Genomic DNA, 20452 nt, shown 5'->3' with positions numbered 1-20452 from the left:
AAAGGGAAGAAAACAGTACCACGTAGCTGATTACATTTCAGGAAAAAAAGAGCAAACTTTGCAAAAGTGGCTTCTGTCCAAAGTGTCTTGGGTACAGGAAGGGACAACAGGTGTGTATCCACTGTAACGACAGCCATAACTCAACCGTTAAACCGGGATCTGGAGGTTACCGTTCAGCAAGCTTCCGCGCTTCCTCTGCCAGGAGGGTCATGTTGTTTGGGTCCCCGGTGGACTCTGGCTGAGTGATCGACTAAAGAGGAAATAAGCAAAGCACTAATCTCAAAGGAATGAAACACTTGAAGGAAGCAAGTGCCAAAACTGAGTTTTTATTAGGCTTATTTAGTGGAAAAAAATTAAAAAGCCTCCTCTTAATTTCAGAGTTCTTTACTTAAATATCAGCATCCTTGATTGCAGATTATTATTTCTATTTCCAGCAAAGAATAAAGGAAGCTTAAGCTGCCTGGTGCCACAGAAGGAACAAGGCTAGAGAAGGGACCCAGATATCCGCTGGTTTTAATCCAGTTCCTGATTAACTATTTCGGGGCAACTGTGAGCAATGTGGCTTTCTTGCTCCATGTTTGGAGACAAATACAAAGACACAAGGAGTCACCTGAGCTGAAGCAGCACTCCACTGCCAGGAACAGACTTCCTGCCCCCTCCGCACCCCCCCGTCACTCACCACGTTGGCAGTGGCGATCTTTGCTTTCTCAAGTTCTCTGGACGCGATTTCGATCAACTGCCCCGTGCTTTCTACCCGGGAACGTGCTTGCTCCGCCAAGTTTCCAGTCTCTTCAACGGTATTCCGGATATTCTGTAAACGGCTGATTTGGCTGGATAAGGTGTTATTCACTCTCTGAAGCCGATCCATCAAATTTTGGTCTACATCTGCAATAGCAGTGCAGAAGGAAGTCCATAAATGATCTGAAGCGGGGGAACATATCATCTCACATGGACTCTGAGGCACTACTTGTCTTTACCGTTTCAGACACAGCGCCTTTCTGACAAGTCTTCCCCAGGCCCGCTGGCAGAGCTGGTCTGTCTCCACTGCGGCCAGGAGCACTTCCGTGGTTACAGTCAACCCAGGGTCTCCAACCGTGCCTAACTGGAGACTAACATACTGTCTCTCCCACTTGACCACACGTTCCTCTTTCTTACCCATCACTGTACCCCTAGTCTTACACAGTGACCAGCAAAGAGAAGACACTCAAACAAATGTCTGATGAAGGAAAGATTCTGATACGCCAGCATATGCAAGATTTAATCATCAAAATACAATGTTATTAAAAGCACCACTAGTCCTGAGAGCTGGACATTTTTGTCACTAGGAAAAAAATAGGTTCAAAACAAATGTTGACAGATGGCACATTACATTCATGTTGTATTTTAAACAAGATAGACTCTCGCTGCCACTCCCTACCCTCCTGGCACCTCCATGTAATTTCTTTTAAATTGATTTCTGCTTTTGAATAGTTCTTCAAATTATTCTTTATTAATTACGCCCATTCAACTTACACCTCATGCCTGGGTCCTAATTAATCAAAAGATAAATATAAAGCCCATGCAAATATACTTATGACATTAAAATTTTCATGTGTCATAAAGTTATATTAATATACAAAAGACCATTAAGTCAGTTCTATTCAAAATTGAATAGTTCTAATTTCAACATGATGCTCAGGGTTGGCGTCCAAATTTCCCAAAGAATGTAAAAGAGATGGGAGGTCAAACTTATTTATCAATAAGGATGAATACACGTTTGGGAAAAGCAGGGCCACGTGCAAAGTTGGTGGACTGAAAAATTCTCACCTAACTGTATAAAATGGCCCTGCTCAGATGATTATTTAAACAATTCTTTGATAACCTAAGGATTTTTAAAGAAAATACAAAATATAAAAACAAGTTGAAATCATAGAAAATCACTTAGAATTAGGAAGCATGAGTAGCCAATGACGTTACAGAAGCCCCTTCCCTTCAGACCGTCAGGAAAGTACCAGACAGCGATCCCTCTGGCCAGTTCTTTAGAGAAACAACAGTATCCTGAAAGGGGAAGGGATAACCTAAGTGGGACCCTTCAAAGCCTCTAATTCCAAGTGTCTCACTGCAAGACCCAACTGCACCATATCATCTCCTTTTAAGACTGCAGAACAAACAGTTTAAACCAACTTAAACTACAAATGAAGACTGAACAGATAAATCTTAATGAAGATATTTGGACTCCTGGCTAGTCTGAACCTAAGTAGGAAGGGCCAGTCAGGAGCTCCATGAATCAGGTCTTAGTGGGAGGGTATTTCAACCCCAGCCTCACTGTGGAGCTCCCCAAGCTGTCAGAAGCAGCGGCCTATCATGCACCCCGCCCTTCAGGTGGCTCGGGGAGGGGGGGGGGGGTACGGTGGCCAGGTCTTCTGTCAGAGCTTCCGTCCAACAGAGTCACCTGCTTGGGGAGAGGAAAGTGCGTAGTCTCTGTGGCCCAGGGGAGCCCGGTGTAGCCGGGGCTGCACTGATGTGTGAGCCTGGAGGAGTGGTTCCCTTTCTCGCGCCTGACTGTGCCCAGGTGCTGATGGTGCTGGCACCAGAGCCGCGCGCCAAACCCCGCCTCTCAGGTGAGCTGATCGGCACTGAAGAATGATAAACTCACGTTCAATTCTTCAACGGATATGGCGGGACAGATGTGAATTTGTTGTTACAAGAGAATACATTAATGGAAAAATGTGTGTCCAAGTTTGTAGCTGAAAATGAACATCCTAAAAAAAACCTACCATTGTTTATACAGAACAAGAAATATTTAAATTCTTATAAATCTATTTTAAGACTTAAAATGTAACCACCACCAAAGCCAAAAATATAAGTGTTTGACCTCTCTTTTCATTTTTCAGTTTTTAAAAAGCTACCTCATAGAACAATTTCTGGACTCACCTATAAAGATTAAACAAACTGGCCCAAACCAGATACACCGAGTCACTTCCCTCTCCACTTCCCTAATTTTACAAAATCGGAACTCTGTATATTAGGGATATTTTACAACATGAAACAAGCGACACGTTACGTTTTGCTGACCTGTACTCTGACAAGAGGACTTCTCTAACTCCACATGGAGAGAGAGTCACACACTTAAGAGGGAAGTTGATCACTGCAGGCCCGGGTGTATTAATGTTAATGCAAATGTACTGAGTATCTGGTGAGCACCTGTATCTCGATGATGGGAAACCCCAAAACAAACGTGACCGCGGCCCCGTAGTGAGCACCCTGATAGAAGCAGTCACCTTTTCCTTACTGCTGTTCAGCACAACGCCTGGCATGCTACAGGCGCACAGTAACGCAGAAAAGGGCTTGTCCAAATTTAGAAAAGAAGCTGAATTCAGAGAGTAAGAAATAAAAAATAAAATTTTACAGCCATTTAAAAATCAAACAAATCACTTAAAATAACATTTTTAATTCTCAAAGTTTAAAAAACTGTTAATTTTAAAGTCAGTGTTTTAAAATAGTTTTCTAAATCTAAAGACCACCCTTTTTCTGCTGACTTTCAGTCCCATAAGATAAAAGTACAGAAGACTAATCCATCTAATTGCAAGGACATTAAATATGTGTATAAAGTAGAACGTATATACTTTTACATGATGTTATTGGCACATTTGTTCACTAATTAAACAGAGAATATCATAAGCAGATGCTAATTTCTAATATTTACTTTCATAAATACTAAGTATTACATATTTCATAGCTAGCTGTTCAATCAGTGCTTAAAGACCACAATTTTTCCTGAAGAGTCCTTTCTAAGGAAATAAAGCAGTGCATTAAGATACGTGCTCACTCACCAGAATGACCAAAAATCAAAGTTCAAACTTTTTGCTTAAAATAATGCACATCCAAAACACATACTTTAAATGGCTTTTTAAAAACTATTTTAAAACACCTGGTAATGGAATGGATTTATAAAATGCTTGGAATTTTAACATCTTATAGTTTCTGGCATGTCGAGAGAATCATTTATGCTTAGTGTATCTTAAAACATTAAGTTGACAGGCTCTTTTTTACATGTTTAAAAAAATAACTCATATTCTAAACACAGTTTAAAAATTGAGAAATAATTTTATAAAGCCATCCTGAGTCACCCTGAATCAGGAGCCACATCTGAAGATGGACCGTCTCACAGAAACGACCCACTTGTTTAATCATGTGTACCTTTGACATCCTGGGCCTCACGAAGGAGGTCCGTAACCTCTCTCTCTGCTTCCTTTAGTCTGTCCTCGAAGGCTTGATCTGTCACCATCTCATCCCCAGTTCCCAGGTTTGCAATGAGATTCTCTAACTCCTGGAGTTTTGCTCGGTGATCAGCGACCTAAACATGATGAAGGAAGAAAAGGGGAAGGTAGGAGGCAGGAACATCCCTGAGGAGCGCAACGGCACCGCCTGCAACAATCACAACCACAGGCACCCTCCGCAGACACGGAGGTCTGCACACTCCTTCTGCGTCTGCTTCCAAACAGATAATGTGGGTAGTTTTTCCTCATAGAGTTCTCTGGCTTCAGAAGAAAAACTCTCAGGCTGATTCCTCTGACTTTAAATTCTACATGCTGCTAATTCTCCAGTCTTGCCCTCTCCCCTGTGTTTGAGATCACCTCCCTGATGTCTCAACTTGGCTCTCTGATAGGTGTTCTCAACTTCACATCCAGAACTACATCTTTGGTTTTTTTTCCCCTCTTAAATGTGTATTCTCTGAGTTTCCATCTCAGTAAGTAATGTCTCCAACCACTTTAACCAAAAACCCAACATCCATCCTTGATTCTTCTCTTTCCCTGTCCTTGCCCCTTCTCATGCCCTGCCTCGCTGAATGCACATATCTATTCAATTCAATCTGCAGCTCCTATTTTGCCTCGCTCCTAACCATCAATCTTCACACAGGAAGAGTGTTCTTCTTCAAATATAAACTGGATTTGCTAGCTTAAAACGCTTCAGTGCACTCTCACTAGATGTGGAATAAAACCTGAAGTCCTTACTCTGGGCAACATGGTACCACATAAGCTGTCTCTTCCAACCTCTCCAGTCTGATCACCAACCCCTCCCTCCTCATTCAGAGGCTCCAGACAGCCTCCAGCTTCGAGGTGTTCACTCTCCATGCTCCCCTGCCTGGAACAGCCCAGCCACCCCTTCTCCCCAGGCTTGCTGCTTCTCGTCCTTAAGACCTCACCCGCAGTGAGTTTCCCTAGAGGCTTTCTAGAACGTAGCTCTGCCCACTTATTCTCTGTTTGTATTCTTTCTAGTACTTATCTCAGCTAGCATTTCTTTAATTTTTATTACTTGTCTCTCAACTGGAACTTGAATCTTTGGGAGCAAGGCCTGTGTCTATCTTGTTCACCGCTTCTTCCCTAGGGCTTAGAGCACCGGGAGCGCCCGCTCAGGGTCTGCTGAAGGAAGGGACGCATGCACTGCTGACAGCTGACCTTATCCTTCACCAGCCGGTAACAAGCAGGGCATTCCTGGCAACCAGGCCAAGACCGGTTGTAGAAATAGTTCTCCTCACACTGGTCACAGCGACTCCCCACAAAGCCTTCTCTGCATTCACATCGACCATCGTCTTTGCACTGGAGGGAGACAGACCCCTCAGGATGGCAGTCACAGGCTGCGGAATACAGGGAAGAGGGCACATGGTAAGGAAAAGAAGGGAAGAGTGCATTTTCTTTTAACTCAGAGTGATATCACTAAGCCAACTGCACTATCATTGTAAGTAGACCCTTTTCGAAAAACAGGCTGATTTAGGAGAATTTAAATGGTTAAGTCTGCTTAGCAGAGAAGACAGAGTTTTTTTTAAACAAAAGCGAATTTTAAAGTAAAATGGGCACCCTTTGGAGGGGGTACATTTCATGTGACTGAATAATTACAGAAATTAGTCTATTAAACTCATCAGTGCCCTTCCCATGCACTTCAAAAATTCATCTCTACACCATTTAATTCTTCTCTCACCAAGGAAATAGAAAACCCAAATGCTCATGCTTATTTTGCATTATTTTATAGTTTGTTTACCCACTTTGCTCTCTGAACAGAGTCAATGACTTATGCTACATTCCACAGGAGAAATGAAGGAATTCAGAAAGCAAAAACCAAACTGTTCCACGGCCTAGTTCCAGGCAAGTGTTTATGCCAAGAAGCAGCAGATGTGGACAAGTAACCGCACCAAAAGGGCCCCAGGGGTGGGAAGCAACTGCAGCCAGTGCATCAACAAACACATCTGCGCAGAATCCCTCAAACTGCTTCATTATCTGCGCTAAGAATGGGATTGATGTAGAAGCTTCATTAAGGGGAAGGCTCAGTCATCAAGGGGTAATCATTTGGAAAAATAAAAGACTAGAAAAAAGAAAGAATCAGGAACACCATAAAATAAGACATAAACAGGGTAGTTGCAAAGAAACTGGAGAGGCTTTGAGCCCTCTGAGTTTTAGAAACAGCCACTATTCCTTGCGTGAAGCGTCTATGATGATTTAGGTACTGCCCTGACTGGGAGCTGGGCGGCCTGACCGAGACTGCTCAAGCCCTCCCTGGACTCACAGCTCTAGCTGGAGCTAGAGGAGACCTAGTTAGGGTTCCACGCCACCCACACCCCTTACGTTTGCAGCCTTCCGGTCCAAACCCGAAGTGGTTGCCCTCGCAGAGCTCACAGTGCTGACCGGTGATGCCAGGCTGGCACTCACACTGGCCAGTGCGGATGTCACACTGCCCGTTGGTGGAACCCAGCGCATGGCAGTCACACCTGAAATGAACACATGACATTTCTCAGGTAAGAAAAATAGACTTGAAGCAATCCTTCCTATTTTTTCCCCCTTGCAGCACAGGACTGATGTAATTCGTTTTAGAAAACAAAACGTTAAGGGCTATTAAGACAGCTGTTAAGGGTTATTAAGCCCCTGAGGTTCAAGTAATTTTGATGAGTTCTATTCAGAACTTCTTTTTCTAACCTAACCCACACAAATACCATTATTCCAGTACTAAAACCACGACCAGTGGCTCTCCAATCTGGCCCCCTATGGGTACTGAACGGGAGCTTTGAAAACATGAATTTCCAGACAGCTGCCACCCTAGAAGGCCTCATTCCAAGCATCTCAGAAAGGACCTTGCAATTTGCATTTTTAAAAAATCTTGCTCAGGTGACTCTGACGCAGCTGGTGCCACTGCATTCCCCTCTTTCCTCCCACTCCTTAATTACAACCCTCCAGTATATTGACTCTAAGGGCGCCTTGCCTATTTTAAGCACTCAAATAATTCCTGAACAAAGTCAAGCCAACTATGAAATGTAACTCGCAAAACTTCGTCTCTGACAACAAAAAAGCAAAGATTGCTTTGCACCAAAGGCACTCCGAAGTAGCCTCACCTCTCGCAGCCCCGCCCGCTCTGCAGGTTGTAGAATCCAGGGTCACAAGCCCCGCAGTCCCGGCCGGTCACGTGCGGCAGACACTCGCACTGCCCAGTCACAGGGTTACAGCTGCTCTGCTGCTTCGCGGTCCCGTAGGGGTTGCAGTCGCAGGCTGAGGCAGCAAGACAGGGATGGCGAAAAGATGCATGTCACCCGAGAGAAACAGTCAGGAACAGATGACACGAACAGATTCTTTAGACTTGCACTGTCCAATACGGTGACCACTGGCCACCGGTGGCTACTGAGCACCTGAAACGTGGCCGGTCTGAACTGAGATGTGCCGTAAATGTGAAACACGTGCTGGACTTTGAAGACTTGGTGGGGGAATAGAAGAACATAAACCTCAACAATTTTTTTACTGGTTACTTGTTGAGATGATAATGTTGGCTATATTAGGTTAAATAAAACATAGTATTAAAATTGATTTTGCCCATTTCTCTGTATTTTACCGTGTGTACTAGAAAAATTTAAGTTACGTAAGTGGTTTGCACTGTAGTGCCACCGAACAGCACTGCGTTAGACCCGACTACAGTAGACCTGGAAAGAGGCCGTGCGATGGGTTCTCAGGATGAGCGAGAGTAACTGTGACAGAAGCGGGCCGATGGCTGAGTACCTTTGCATTTGTCTGCTGGACTGGGAGCCAGGGGGTTTCCAAAGAACCCGTCTTTGCAGCGGTCACAATAGAAGCCGGCGGTGTTGTAGATGCACTTGAGGCACTCGCCCGTCAGGCGATTGCAATTGCCGACCGCGTTGGGGTCGATGTTGTCGTTGCACTGGCACAGGCGGCAGAGCCTCACGGGGCCGTCCCTACCCAGAGGGTCTCCGAAATAGCCGTCGTCGCAGAGCTCACATCTCTTACCTGAGAACGAGACAATCTGATGTTACGAAAGAGAGGCCTTGGACGTCTCTAGTGCTACTGGTTACAAACAGTCTGGAGCCACCATCAGATGTGGGGCAACTGGGTGCAGTGGATGTGGCACCAGCCCAGAGAGCAGGGGACCGGAGCGGCAGTCCTGGCGCCGGGCCAGACCAACAGGGTGACCCTGGACACCTTTCCATTTCCTTACTGTGAAGACAACGCCTGGCCTGCCTACTTCGCTTTAGTCGTTTTGAGGATTAACTGAAGTCATGCACTAAGAGTGCTTTGTAAATGGGTCTGGCTCGGGGTTTATGAGCCTCACCAGTCCCAAGGGCGGGCACGTTCATCTATGTTTGTTTCTGTTGATAATATTAAGAAGAATGAAAGATGACTTTTTTTTAGTTTACTCATTTATTTCTGTTTGGAGGAGGTACTGGGGATTGAACCCAGGACCTCTTGTGTGCTGAGCATTCACTCTACCACTTGAGCTATAACCCCCCACCCCCAAAGGATGACTCTTGATATAACAAATTTCTTACACAACAGGGAGAACAGCATCATTCTCCAAGAAAATAAAAGGCAGGTGCTAATCCTCATTTGAGCAGTGTCCGCTAGCACACAGAGGAACCTGGCGAGCACCACCTGCCGCTCGCTTCTGTCACAGCTAAGGGAACAGACAGGCTGAGAAACGTGCCCACAACCAAACAGCTCATAGTAAAAGGGACAGAGCTGGAACTCAGGCACTCTCCACTGTACTAAACTCACTGCTCCTCCTTTTTCCACTTTCCCACCATTATTAGCTCAAGTTCTTGGTATCTCCGTAGCCACCTGGGCCTGAATTAGCCTAAACTTTTTGTAGAAACAGAGGTTTGCTCGTGTGTTCACCCCACAGACACCAGCTGAGCCTCTGCAGTGCACAGGCGCTGCGCCGGGCTGTCGGGATGATGCAGTGAACAGGGTGGACAGGCTCTCTGCTCTCACCAAGCTCATGCTGTGGCTGGGGGAGACCAACAAGATCACTACAGATGGGGACACTCATCAAGAAGTTAAACGGGGGGCTGGGTACAGCTCAAGTAGTACAGGGCACGCTTAGCATGCACGAGGTCCTGGGTTCAATCCCCAGAACCTCCTCTAAAAATAAATAAATAAATAAACCTAATTACCCACCTCCCCCCGCCCCACCTCAAAAAAAAGAAACACAAGAGAGCCACGTGACAGACGGACAGGGTTGTGGCTACATTACAGTGGGTGGTTAGAGAAAGCCTCTGTAAGGAGACAACTGGGACAACAACGGAAAGACACAAGAAACAAGCCACTAAATATCCAAGGGAAGAATGTTCCAGAAGGGTAAGGCGACCTTGCGGCAGGAGGAAGAGCCAGCCATGAAGGTCCCAGTAAGGAATGCGGGTCTGAATGAAAGTGCAGTGAGATGTTGTTGAGGGTTTGTGAAGAAAGGAGGTCTGGTTCACATGGGACTGCTCTGGCTGCTGCATGGAGAGCGGGCTGCAGGAGAGCACCGTGAAGCAGGTGAGAGGCGACAGTGGTGTAGGCCAGGGAGGTGGCAGTGAGAGAATCAGTGAACAATGGCTGAATGCTCCTGGGAAACGAAGGAGAGGAGGATCAAGGACAAGCCTAGGACTTCAGCCCGAGAAGCTATGGGGATGGCAGTGCTTTTTACTGAGATGAGCAAGACCGGGGAAAGAGCAGGGTTAGGGCTGGAGAAAAATCAAAGCTCCGGCTTGGATTGGCTTAAATGTGGGATTCCTTTCAGCCATCTGAATCCAGATCACGACAGAAAATACTTGGCACATTCAAATTTGCAAGACTTGAGGGCAGTTAACAAAGACACCATCTACAGAAGGAAGGGGAGGTGCGGGGGAGCCACAAGGAGAGTGCAGCACCGGGGGTGGTGACTGCAGGGCCCCGTCACCTCGGCCGCAGGGGGTAGGTGAACAGAGAAGTTACCAGAACTTAAGAGTTTCTATCTCTAACAGAGGACTGTCTGGAGAAGGCCACCTGCCAGGAGCTGAGAACTTTAAGTTCACCAAACCACGGGGACCCTACAGGGAGGGGGCCTTGGAATACATTCTCTGCCCTCAGCACCCTGCCTCCCTCTCTGATCTCCACGTGCTCCCATCGCCTGCACTCAAACGGAGGCTGCCACTTGATGGAGCACGTGTGGGTCTCATCAGGGTGGAGAAAGATGAAGAACGGATATGGAGGGGCAGACGGAAGGCTTCCAGCCCACCATCCAGGCGGGGCTGCCAAGTAGGCAGCCAGAGCTCAAGAGAGCGAGGTCAGGGCTAACGACAGATTTTGCAGTTGCAGGCACAGAAGGGTTTTTGAAGCCTAAAGGTAAGATTTGCTCACCTAAGGAGAGAATATAAATGACATGAGAGCCCTCAGGTGAGAAACGGAAGTGATCAAAGGAGACCCAAGAGGAGAGAAGAGAGGCAGAAGGAACCGAGGAGAGGAAAATGTCACAAAAACGATGAGCAAAGTGAGCGGTCAGTCAACAGCGCCCAGCGCTGCTGAGCGACCAGGTCAGACGAGCACTGAAACCCGACCACCGCGTTTGGCCAGCAGGGCCCGCTGACGCGGCAGCAGGAAGCGTGGCCGGGGGCGGGGCAGGAGGCAAAGGCACAGGACGCTGAGGGAGGCAGGGCGCTAGCGGCACTGCTTGCCTCTGACGTAAACAGGTTCCAGACTCACCCACGATCCTTCTCCAGATTAGAATTAAGACAGCATTTCAGTTCTCCTTTTTCTTCAGATAATTTAGCTAGTCTAGATATGATCCATATTTAAAATGTCTTAAAACCTATTTTAAATAAAACTTAATAAAAAATCCGCTGGAAAACCTAAAACAGAGCTACATGGTCGCCCGTGAGAAGCTGTCATTGCAAAGGACCCTCCACAAGTGCAGCTGGTCTACCCCTTTGTCGTAGGGTCTCGGATGTAGATACAAGTCCTACTTACATGACCTCGAGTAAGTTACAGACTTCTTTTAGCCTTGGTTTCCCTTATTACCCCTCCAGCACTGGGAGAGGCATCTTTCTTCCCCTTTAGCATCTTGTGTGCATTCCTGTATCTAAACTAACCACACTGTATTGAAATGACCTGTGCCTTCCTCCCCACCTTCAGACCCTGAAGACTAGGGACCATCCTTCATTCATCTTCATATGCCCAAAGCCATGCACTCAAAACACTTTGTTGAAAATAGATTATTCCTAATTTATCTCAAAAGACTGTTTTCAGTATTAACTTAGAAGCATAAGCATACCATGCGTGAAGGTCTCAGTGACTATCAGCAGTTACTCACAGTCTTCAATAGCTGTCTACATGAGAAACATCTTACTTTGTATCTGCGATCTCTACTCATTTATTCAACAGATATTTACAAACACATGTGCCAAACATTATTCTGAGACAAAAGTCCCTGCTCTCCTGGAGCTTAAGCTGCAGGTGGAGGAGTGGAGGGGGAGACAGGCAATGCAGAAATACATAAACATGGAAATAACAAGTTGTTGAAAACTTCTATGAAAAAAAGTACAGCAGCGTATAGGAACATAAGAAGCGATGGCATAATTTCTCACAGGGTCTGTGGGTCTGTGCTGTTTCCATGCAGACCTCTATGTTCTAATTAACGTCCTCAAGCACTGCTATGGGTCATTCCCTTCAAACCAGGTGATAACTAACAAAACACACACAGGTGACCCTTGAACGAAGCAGGCGTTGACTGCTAGTCAAAAATCCATATGCAACTTACAGCTGGCCAGCTCCCCCTATCTGCAGTTCCTCTGCATCCATGGGTTTGACCAACCAGGGATCACAACACTGTAGTACTTACTACTGAAAAAACCCGTGTGTAAGCGAACCCACGCAGTTCAGACCTGAGCAGTTCAAACCTGTGCTGCTCAAGGATCAACTGTGTATTTCACAAGTCTTGTCTGAGAAGCATCTGATTCGTGCCTGTCTATGGCGTTTTCTGAGATCTCCCACAGGACACGCTCTCCCTCCACGAAGCACCCCCAGAAGTGTCACTTCACCACTTGCCCTGTTTAGTACAGACAGGAGAATGACTCTGAGATGCTGAGGTGTCTCAGTTCCCTGTCCAGTGAGACACAGAATGAGTACAGGGCTCGCTCATCAAAATGTTCTATTAAGCACTTCCGAGAGCAGACACTGCCCATGGGACGCCTACTGCGCACTGTGGTAGCAGAGCAAAGGGCCCTGAGAACCTGGGGCAGGAGGGCAGGGCAGGGCACTCACTGAGAAAACCACCCCAGGAGAGGGACGTTTCAACCCAACCGCACAGAAGAGACCAGAGTTGGCTAAGAAAAGCGAGATCTGGGTAGGAGAGAGTCAGGTCAGCACTCCGGGGAAAGGACAGCACGTGGCCGGCCAGAGTCAGGCACGCTGGAGGGACTACAAGACGCCCAGGAGGGCTGGGGGAGAGTGACAAGTGCAGGAGTGGGTGGTGGGGAACAGGCTGGAAAACTGTCTGTAACAGACCCTGTTGGGCCACTGTTTTTAAAAAAAAAAAAAAAAAAAAAAAGCACAAACTAGTCAAAAATATGAAATTTTACACTAATTTCTACTCATTTCCTCAACCATCTTCAGCAAATGACTGGATTTCTCTGTGTGGCACTGCCCTTATGCCCGGCGTGGGGGGCCGGGGAGAAGTGGAAGGAAGATGGAGAGTCTTCATGTTTCCCAATGATTAAAGAATGTTTTGACGAGACACAGGAGATAGATTATTAGCTCCGTGTTTTGTTTTTTTTTTTCACTTATGTTCATGTTTTGCAGCATTATCTTGTGACCAAAGAGCTGGTAATAGAGTCAAGGCTGTATCCGAAGCCTGGCCAGAACCTCCCCACGATGCGGAGGCTTACGTCACTGGGAGACGAGGCTCACCAGTGAGCCTCCGTCTCCTGTCAATCAGCACAGGCAGTTCCTTGAGTAGCTAGGAAAGGTCTAGTTTCATGTTCTTATCAAAAAGAAAGAAACTCGGAGAATGGGAACAGAGGTCTATCCAAAGCTATAAAAATATTTCTTCCCAACTAAAGGTGATAGGCTCTGATACACTGAAAGGACAATTTAGAGAAAGAATTTAAAGAATTGTAAAACTGCCACTTTACTTAAGAATCCCAGGGAAGCCTCACAATCTAAAAATCGAGTTTTGATTCTCATCTTATAATGGAGAAGATACTGCAATGACCATCATCTCTGGAGCCAAAATGCCTGGGCCGGAATTCCAGCTCCTCCGATGACCAGCCTCGGACCTGTGACTTAGCGTCTCTGTGCTCAGTCTCCTTAGCTGTCACCTGGGGACAACAGAAGAAGCCACTTCGGAGGGTTGTGAGGACTGACGAGGCAGTAGAGGTTAAAGTGCTTCGAGAAGCACCTGGCCACAAGCGTGTTAGCCATCATTATTAGTGTCTGATACGCATTTTATGAATCCATAATAAACCTGTTTCCTACAAAACTTCTGCCTACTAGGAAAACCAATCACTGAACCAAGCAAGAAAATCCAAAAAGCTCCAAAGCCCTCCCCGCAAGGTGCCTCTGCGAGGAGAGCAGGCATACCGGTGGTGCCCGTGGGGCAGCTGGTGCACACCACCTCCTGTGTCTTTGGGACGACGGCACAGCTGGAGCCCCCGGGACACGGGCAGGGCTGGCAGTCCGAGGAGGTGCCCAGGGTGGAGTCCCCGTAGTAGCCGTCACCGCACCTCTCACAGTGCGGCCCGGCTGTGTTGTCTCTGCAGCTGCAGACACCTGTTTGGAGAGCGGGTGTGAGGAAACAGGCAAGGGCGTGAGCAAGTAACAACGAGCATTTCCTGCCGCTAAGGAGAACGTAGGTCTGGCAGCCCCCAAAGATCACCTCCTCACCTGTCTCGGGGTCACAGGTCGCACTGTGTCCATTGCAGGTACAAAGCACGCATGGACTGTATGGCCCGAGGCTCGGAGTTTCTCTTCTGTAACCTGAGAGGCACGTCTCACAAAACTGCCCTCCGTAGCCCACGGGACAGGTGCAGGACTCCACCCAAGTTGCAGGGACCCCGGGCCCAGGGCGAGCGCTGGCCAGGGTGACGTCATCCAAATACCCAGCACCTGTGTATGGCGTGGAAAAGAGGACACTGAACTGGCTTCCGTCTTCCAAAAGCTCACGAAAAGTCAGTAATGCTAAAGAGTGTCAGAGCCAGTCAGCCATTAGCTTAATTCATTTACTGAAGGAGACAACCAGAAACTGCATTTAGAACAATCAGGTGGTACTCGGTGCCAAGCATGTGGAATGGCGGCCCAGTACATCTGTATTTTTTATGCACATGCACACGCATGTACACACACAGAGATGTGTTGGATTTTACAGCTCTCTCAGTCACCAATGTGGAAAATGAAAAGCATAAGGCAACAATCTGGGGCAGAAAAAGACAAAAGAGGAATGTGGGAACAAGAAGGGTTCAGGGCTGTAGCCATGAAGCCATGTTTTTGTTCTCTTTGCCACAAAGCAGGTACTGACTGCAGAGTTCAGGGTAAGAAAGCAGGAGAAGCACCAGTCAACCGGAACCACTCAGTTATGTTCTTGGCTCTACATAAAACCACAAAAGTACGTAACCAAGTTCTGATAACCAGGGCTACTTTGGCAAATACATAATTACTACAACGCCATTATGCCGTGTATCACAATGCTTTCCCGTTTCCAGAAGAGAGTAAAATAGAGAAAGCCATATACTGGCTTAGCCCAGCGGTTCCTCCAGCCTGACAGGGCACGTGACAGGCTCGGCAGCAGCGCCCCATGCAGGCGGCAGGTTTGACTGTATCACCACAGGTCCCCTTCATTTCCCTCCCACCCCTGCCTCTTGCAGTCTTACCTTCAAGTGTATTTCCCCACATTATGAAATATCACTTGTTAATTATGTAATTCTTAGAAATTGACAACCTGAGGCCAAAGGACATCTCTTTCATGACTACCCCAAACTTAGTTAACTTTTAATATATTCATGGGCTTTTTTCAGCCATTAGATCATGAGATAACTCTCCACTGGTTAATGCACTTTCAACTCTAAACATTATGTCTCTATGCCCTAAAGGTAGTCTTCAGTCTTGTGCCTACTCCCGAATTACAGTCCATCTCTTTTCCTTCCCTTCAGCCAAACTTCTTAAAAGAAAAACCTTTATTTTACATCTTCACCTTCAAACTTATCAAAACACTGCAATCTAACTTCAGTTTCAATACTTTTTTTTCAGTCATATTTTCAAGTTTAAAAATTATTGCCCTTACACTGACAACCTTCAATTCCAGACCTCCAGTCCTGACATCTTCTTAAGCCCCATCCATACTTCTAACTATTTATAAGACATTTTCATCTGGACATCCATGTAGGCATCTCAAAAAACAACACATCCAAGCTGCGATGCCATTTCCAATGTCACACCACCATCCTGACTCCTCTCCCCCAGAGAGCTGCACCTTTCTACAGAAAAAGGTCTTCATTAGAAAAAATTTATAGGAGAAAGAAATCTTTAAAGGCACATTTAAAAATAACTTTGTTTATCTAAAATTATAACAAATGTTCATTCAGTAATTTTTAATTTTTCATAATGGAGACAATTTAGTTGAAAGGGCTTGGTAATTTACAGAGCAAGGAACAAAAAAATGAGAGCCAGCAGAATTCTATTTGGGAGTCTTAGAAGAATCAATTTATATATCATGCAACCTCAATAGGGCTTATTCACTACAAAACAACACTATTTATTAATTTTGGCTCATTTTCTCCAGGTCCTTAAAAGTAGTTTAAAAATGCCTTATTTTTTATACACAATTCACATATAATGAAGACATTTATACCACTTCTTCAGGATCAGTGTTACAGTATTAGGACTTCAGAGGTACTTAACTTCCTCCTACTTAACCATCTTCCTGAACGATTCTCCTAAATCATATCACAACTTACTTCTCTCATTGTACGTCCCACGGATCTTGACGGAGGTCAAATTGTTCAGGAGTTTCTGAAACTCGAAAGGGGTAAGAGTAGGCCTCCAAGGGTAATCTGCCGCTTCGTGGAGCCTGGAGAGGAGGGAGTGGCCACGTTAATCTCTGTGAGGACAATTCTGAGAAGTGAGAAAGCACGTCTCACTCGTTTCTGCCACCAGCGCCTTGCTCTGCCAATCTAACCAGGTCAGCAATGCGTCTGTTGTTTTCACAGTACAACTGGAAGGGCAGACTGCCTTTCACAAAGTCACCTTGGGAACCCAGAAGTTTTTCTTCAATATACACCTTGAGGCCTGATGAGCTTGGATAAAGAAACCACTTTATAAAGATAAAGAAAACTCTGGTCAAGTCAGATTTTACAAACAAAAAACTGTCCTACCTGAAGACGTATTTCACGGCGGTCTCACTCGGATACGAATTGCCCTGAGCGATCAGGGGCACAGACACTCTCAGGCCAGCTCCCTCAAGCACAAGGTCTTCTGCAGAGAGGCGAGTGTCTCGCCTGTCCACGCGAAAGGAGAAGGAGAGGTTCTGACCATAACTCAACACCTGCTTGCCCAAGAACTTCGCTGCAAGGCAGACAAACAGGGAGTGGGAACATGAGACTGAAACAGACAGGCGCACACCCCAGGCCAGCGCCCGCCCTAGCCGTACTTACCAGGAGCAATGAAGTACCTAGGAAAGTAGCTGTCTGAGATGACAGCGATGTCCTGCCTCTCTGAGGACCACTCCAGTGATGCTTCAGAGCCATCCCTTTGCTCGGCACGCCACCCATCCTCGTCTGCAAGGAGAGGATGAAAACACAGGTGCCATTACTTTATAAACATCCTGAATTCCAGTCCTCTGTGTACCACAAAATATATACAGAAAGTCATCAACAAAGGTTTTTGAATAAATGGAGGCTACAAGAGTATCTATACATGCTGTACCCTTTGAGCTGTATTTTGCTTTATTTTATACATTTATACTCACTATGGTAAATTCTAAAATCATTTATATATGTTTTCATTAAATTAGAAAGCCATACAAGAAAAATCATGTACATTAAAAACCAAAATGTTGACACCTTCCAAAAATCCTCAGAGTTACTGATTTTTTTAAACACTGTAAGTCTAGATGGACAATTCCAGGGGAGAAGGAGAGGTCTACGTTACCAATCTGAAAGGTAGAAGTTATGGCGTAAACACTGTAGCCGACGGCATTTGTGCAGACAGAAGAATGCCCGAAGCAGAAGCAGGGTGTGCAACCCCTAGGATTAGATGATTCCAGATTAAAAAATCCAGGTTTGCATCTGAAAAAGATGAAGACACAATCAGTGCTTTGGGTACCTGAAATATGCTAACAGAGAGAACACAACACAGCTAGAGAAATGCGCTACCTCTCACAATTGAAGCCTTCGACATTGTCTTTGCAAACACATCTTCCCGTTTCAACGTTACACTCATCTGTGCTGCCGGAAGGATTGCAGGCACATGGCCTGTTGGACAGAAAATGGAGAAAAACAGTGAAAGAAGAGGAAAGATAAAGGAAGTCCACTCTTACAGTCAATCTTTTGTTTTGCCTGTTAATAGATTTTTTTTTTTAAGGAATACATAACAGCAAAATGAATCCTAAAGTTACTTTTATATTTGGATTTGGTTTCAATCAAGGATACCCATCACATTTAGACATTGAAAACTCCACTTAATCTCTGTACAAACAATCCTGGCTCATCATTTACAGCTAGAAGAAAACTTAAAATTTGGTGACAATTATTATGGGGGAAAATGTTCATACTGCTGCAAGTAAGCCTCAAGATCCATTAAGAATCAGCTCCATTTGGAGTCTGCCCCCTTCCTCTGGTTTTGAACAATCTTACCTGCACCCGGCCTCGGTGAGAGAGTGGTACCCAGGCTGGCAACGGTCACACTTGTCACCCATCACTCCTGGCTTACAGCTGCATCGGCCGTAGCTATCACACTGTGTGCTGAGAGATCCTGGGATTTAAAGAGCTCCTTGTCAACCAGGTATGTAAATAAAATTAATGCCTCAAAGAAAGAAAACTGGTAACTAAAAGCAATACTTGAAAACCAGTATGTAGACTGGTTTTCAATATCTAGATGGTTACCAAGAGAATAAAGATCAAATTTTAAATCATAGCTCTCTCAAAATCATACCCCCCCTTTTTTTTAATTGAAGTATAGTTGATTTAAAATGTTGTGTTACTATATGGTGTACAGCAGAGTGATTCAGTTATACACACATATTCTTTTTCATATTCTTTTTCATTATAGGTATTACAAGATACTGAATATAGTTCCCTGTGCTACACGGTAGGACTCTGGTGTTTATCTATTTTATATATAGTAGTTAGTATCTGTGAACCCTAAAGTCCTAATTTATCCTCACCCCTTCCCCTTTGGTAACCATAAATTTGTTTTCTGTCTGTGAGTTTCTGTTTTGTAAATAAGTTCATTTGAATCTTTTTTTTAGATTCCATATATTAGCGATATTATAAAAACCATACCCCTTTAAATCATGACATTTAAACTTTTCAGACATGTACCTTAAGATGAATCTACTCATAATTGTTGAAAAACGCTAACTAACTAACACCCTGTATCCAGTGATAAACTGCACACAAAACCAGTCACTGCTTCGTGGACAAACACAGACTCCTCATGGCCTGTGTGTAGATTTAAGGATATACAGGCATGAATGACAAAAATAAAGTTAAAACTCTTGAAAAAGCAGAATGGACTAAGAGAACTCTGCTTCTCTGAACACCACCAATGGGCTGAAAAAAGTTCAGCCTTCCAAGGAGGTTAGACTAAACAAAATCAGTAACAAGGAAGAACTCACGAAGCAGCTCACCTTTTACAGCCAAAGTTCAAATGGCCTCTGTGATCTTACTGCTAATTATTTACACAACCATTACTCAGGCCAACCCTTTTATAAACACCAGAAAGTCATCTGAAAGCTTGACTTGGTTAAAGAGAGCGGAGGCAGATCTGAACCATTGACATGTTACTCGATGTGCACTCTTCCGTCCTTAACCTGTGCAAACCCCCAGGAAACAAAGCTCTATTTCCTGAGGGCACAGGGAACGCTTATTTTGTCTTCCCCCCCCATCAGGCGGAAGCAGACGCTGCCTGTCACTTACCAACAGGACTACAGTGGCAGGGAGAGCAGGCTTCCCGGCTCCCGAGGCGGAAGAAGTTCTCCCTGCACCTCTCACAGTTGGCTCCGTCTGTGTTATCCTGGCAGTTGGTACAGTGGCCACCGTGGCCAGTGGAACGGTACAGCTCAGGGTCAAAGTAGCACTCTTGCGATCGGCCATTGCAGTCACAGGCTGTTGGCCAAAACATCAAGTTAAATCAGGTCCATGTTCCTATACAAACGGCAGTTTAAAGACACTCAAAGAAAACCGAACCGTAATTTCCCACACCTCTGTGACGGACAGTAAGAATGAGCACCAGATGCTTTCTTCATCAGAAAACAAAACCAGCATGTCTGTCAGCAAAGGGTTTGTACAGCCAGGTTACTGGCCTCCCAAGAAATACTCATCCTTATCAAAAGACAGCACCACCATAAAACATGAAGAATTCTTGTACTTAGAAAAGAATCTCCAGGTAGTTGTACGTATACAAGAAAGAGCCAAGTCAGCTTACGATTTTTCTGAATCTTTATCCCTCATTCCGATGCCAAGTCCAAGCACAAGGGGCCAATTTATACGCAGGCTTCAATTTATCTTAACTTTTCAGGGCTCAGACAATTCAAATGCATTAGATATGAACTCCTGGCCCAGACTGGGGTAATCTGAGACACGTGGGTTAAAATTAGTGCCTCTGTGGACGGAAGCAGAACTGAAGGGAACTCTCTACCTGCTAGGTACGTCCATCCACCAGGAAGCCACAACGCCAAATGCGTCACCTGCTAAGTGACTCTATTCCCTACAGGGCACAAGCGTATTTCAAGAACAAGTACCTGTGGTCACTAAATTTCTTTATTATGTTTACATTAAGATGATTTTCTTCAAATTACTGATTCTGCCCCCAAGTACAGGCAGTATCTTGAGCACTAAATAAAAATAAAATTTTATTTGATTTCAGACAGAGCAGGAAGTTGCTGCTTTTTAAAAAAATGTTTGAATATACGTATTTTTCCCCTTCCTTCGTTTACAATCAATTCTTTCGTATCATTGCATTTGAAAACTCTT

At 45.3% G+C, this 20452-nt stretch overlaps 1 protein-coding gene across 1 annotated transcript in view; it reads right to left on the bottom strand.

The window, feature by feature from the left end:
* The window catches only part of LAMC1 (laminin subunit gamma 1), a 119064-nt gene that overhangs the window by 13543 nt on the left and 85069 nt on the right, over positions 1 to 20452 (bottom strand). Inside the window, exons 5-20 of the mRNA XM_010988529.3 lie at positions 19397 to 19585; positions 18113 to 18230; positions 17633 to 17731; positions 17409 to 17545; positions 16913 to 17035; positions 16634 to 16823; positions 16217 to 16329; positions 14151 to 14372; positions 13848 to 14036; positions 8016 to 8261; positions 7361 to 7514; positions 6600 to 6742; positions 5439 to 5617; positions 4180 to 4336; positions 680 to 885; positions 171 to 250 (exon numbers count right to left, since the gene is read on the bottom strand). Coding sequence (XP_010986831.3) covers positions 171 to 250; positions 680 to 885; positions 4180 to 4336; positions 5439 to 5617; positions 6600 to 6742; positions 7361 to 7514; positions 8016 to 8261; positions 13848 to 14036; positions 14151 to 14372; positions 16217 to 16329; positions 16634 to 16823; positions 16913 to 17035; positions 17409 to 17545; positions 17633 to 17731; positions 18113 to 18230; positions 19397 to 19585 — 2545 coding nt within the window. The remainder of the gene's footprint in view (positions 1 to 170; positions 251 to 679; positions 886 to 4179; positions 4337 to 5438; positions 5618 to 6599; positions 6743 to 7360; positions 7515 to 8015; positions 8262 to 13847; positions 14037 to 14150; positions 14373 to 16216; positions 16330 to 16633; positions 16824 to 16912; positions 17036 to 17408; positions 17546 to 17632; positions 17732 to 18112; positions 18231 to 19396; positions 19586 to 20452) is intronic.

This window comes from Camelus dromedarius, chromosome 23, assembly GCF_036321535.1.
Source record: "Camelus dromedarius isolate mCamDro1 chromosome 23, mCamDro1.pat, whole genome shotgun sequence".
Classification (NCBI taxonomy): Eukaryota; Metazoa; Chordata; class Mammalia; order Artiodactyla; family Camelidae; genus Camelus; species Camelus dromedarius.
The sequence above is the reverse complement of the archived record's forward strand: the minus strand, read 5'-3'. Positions and strand labels throughout refer to the sequence as shown.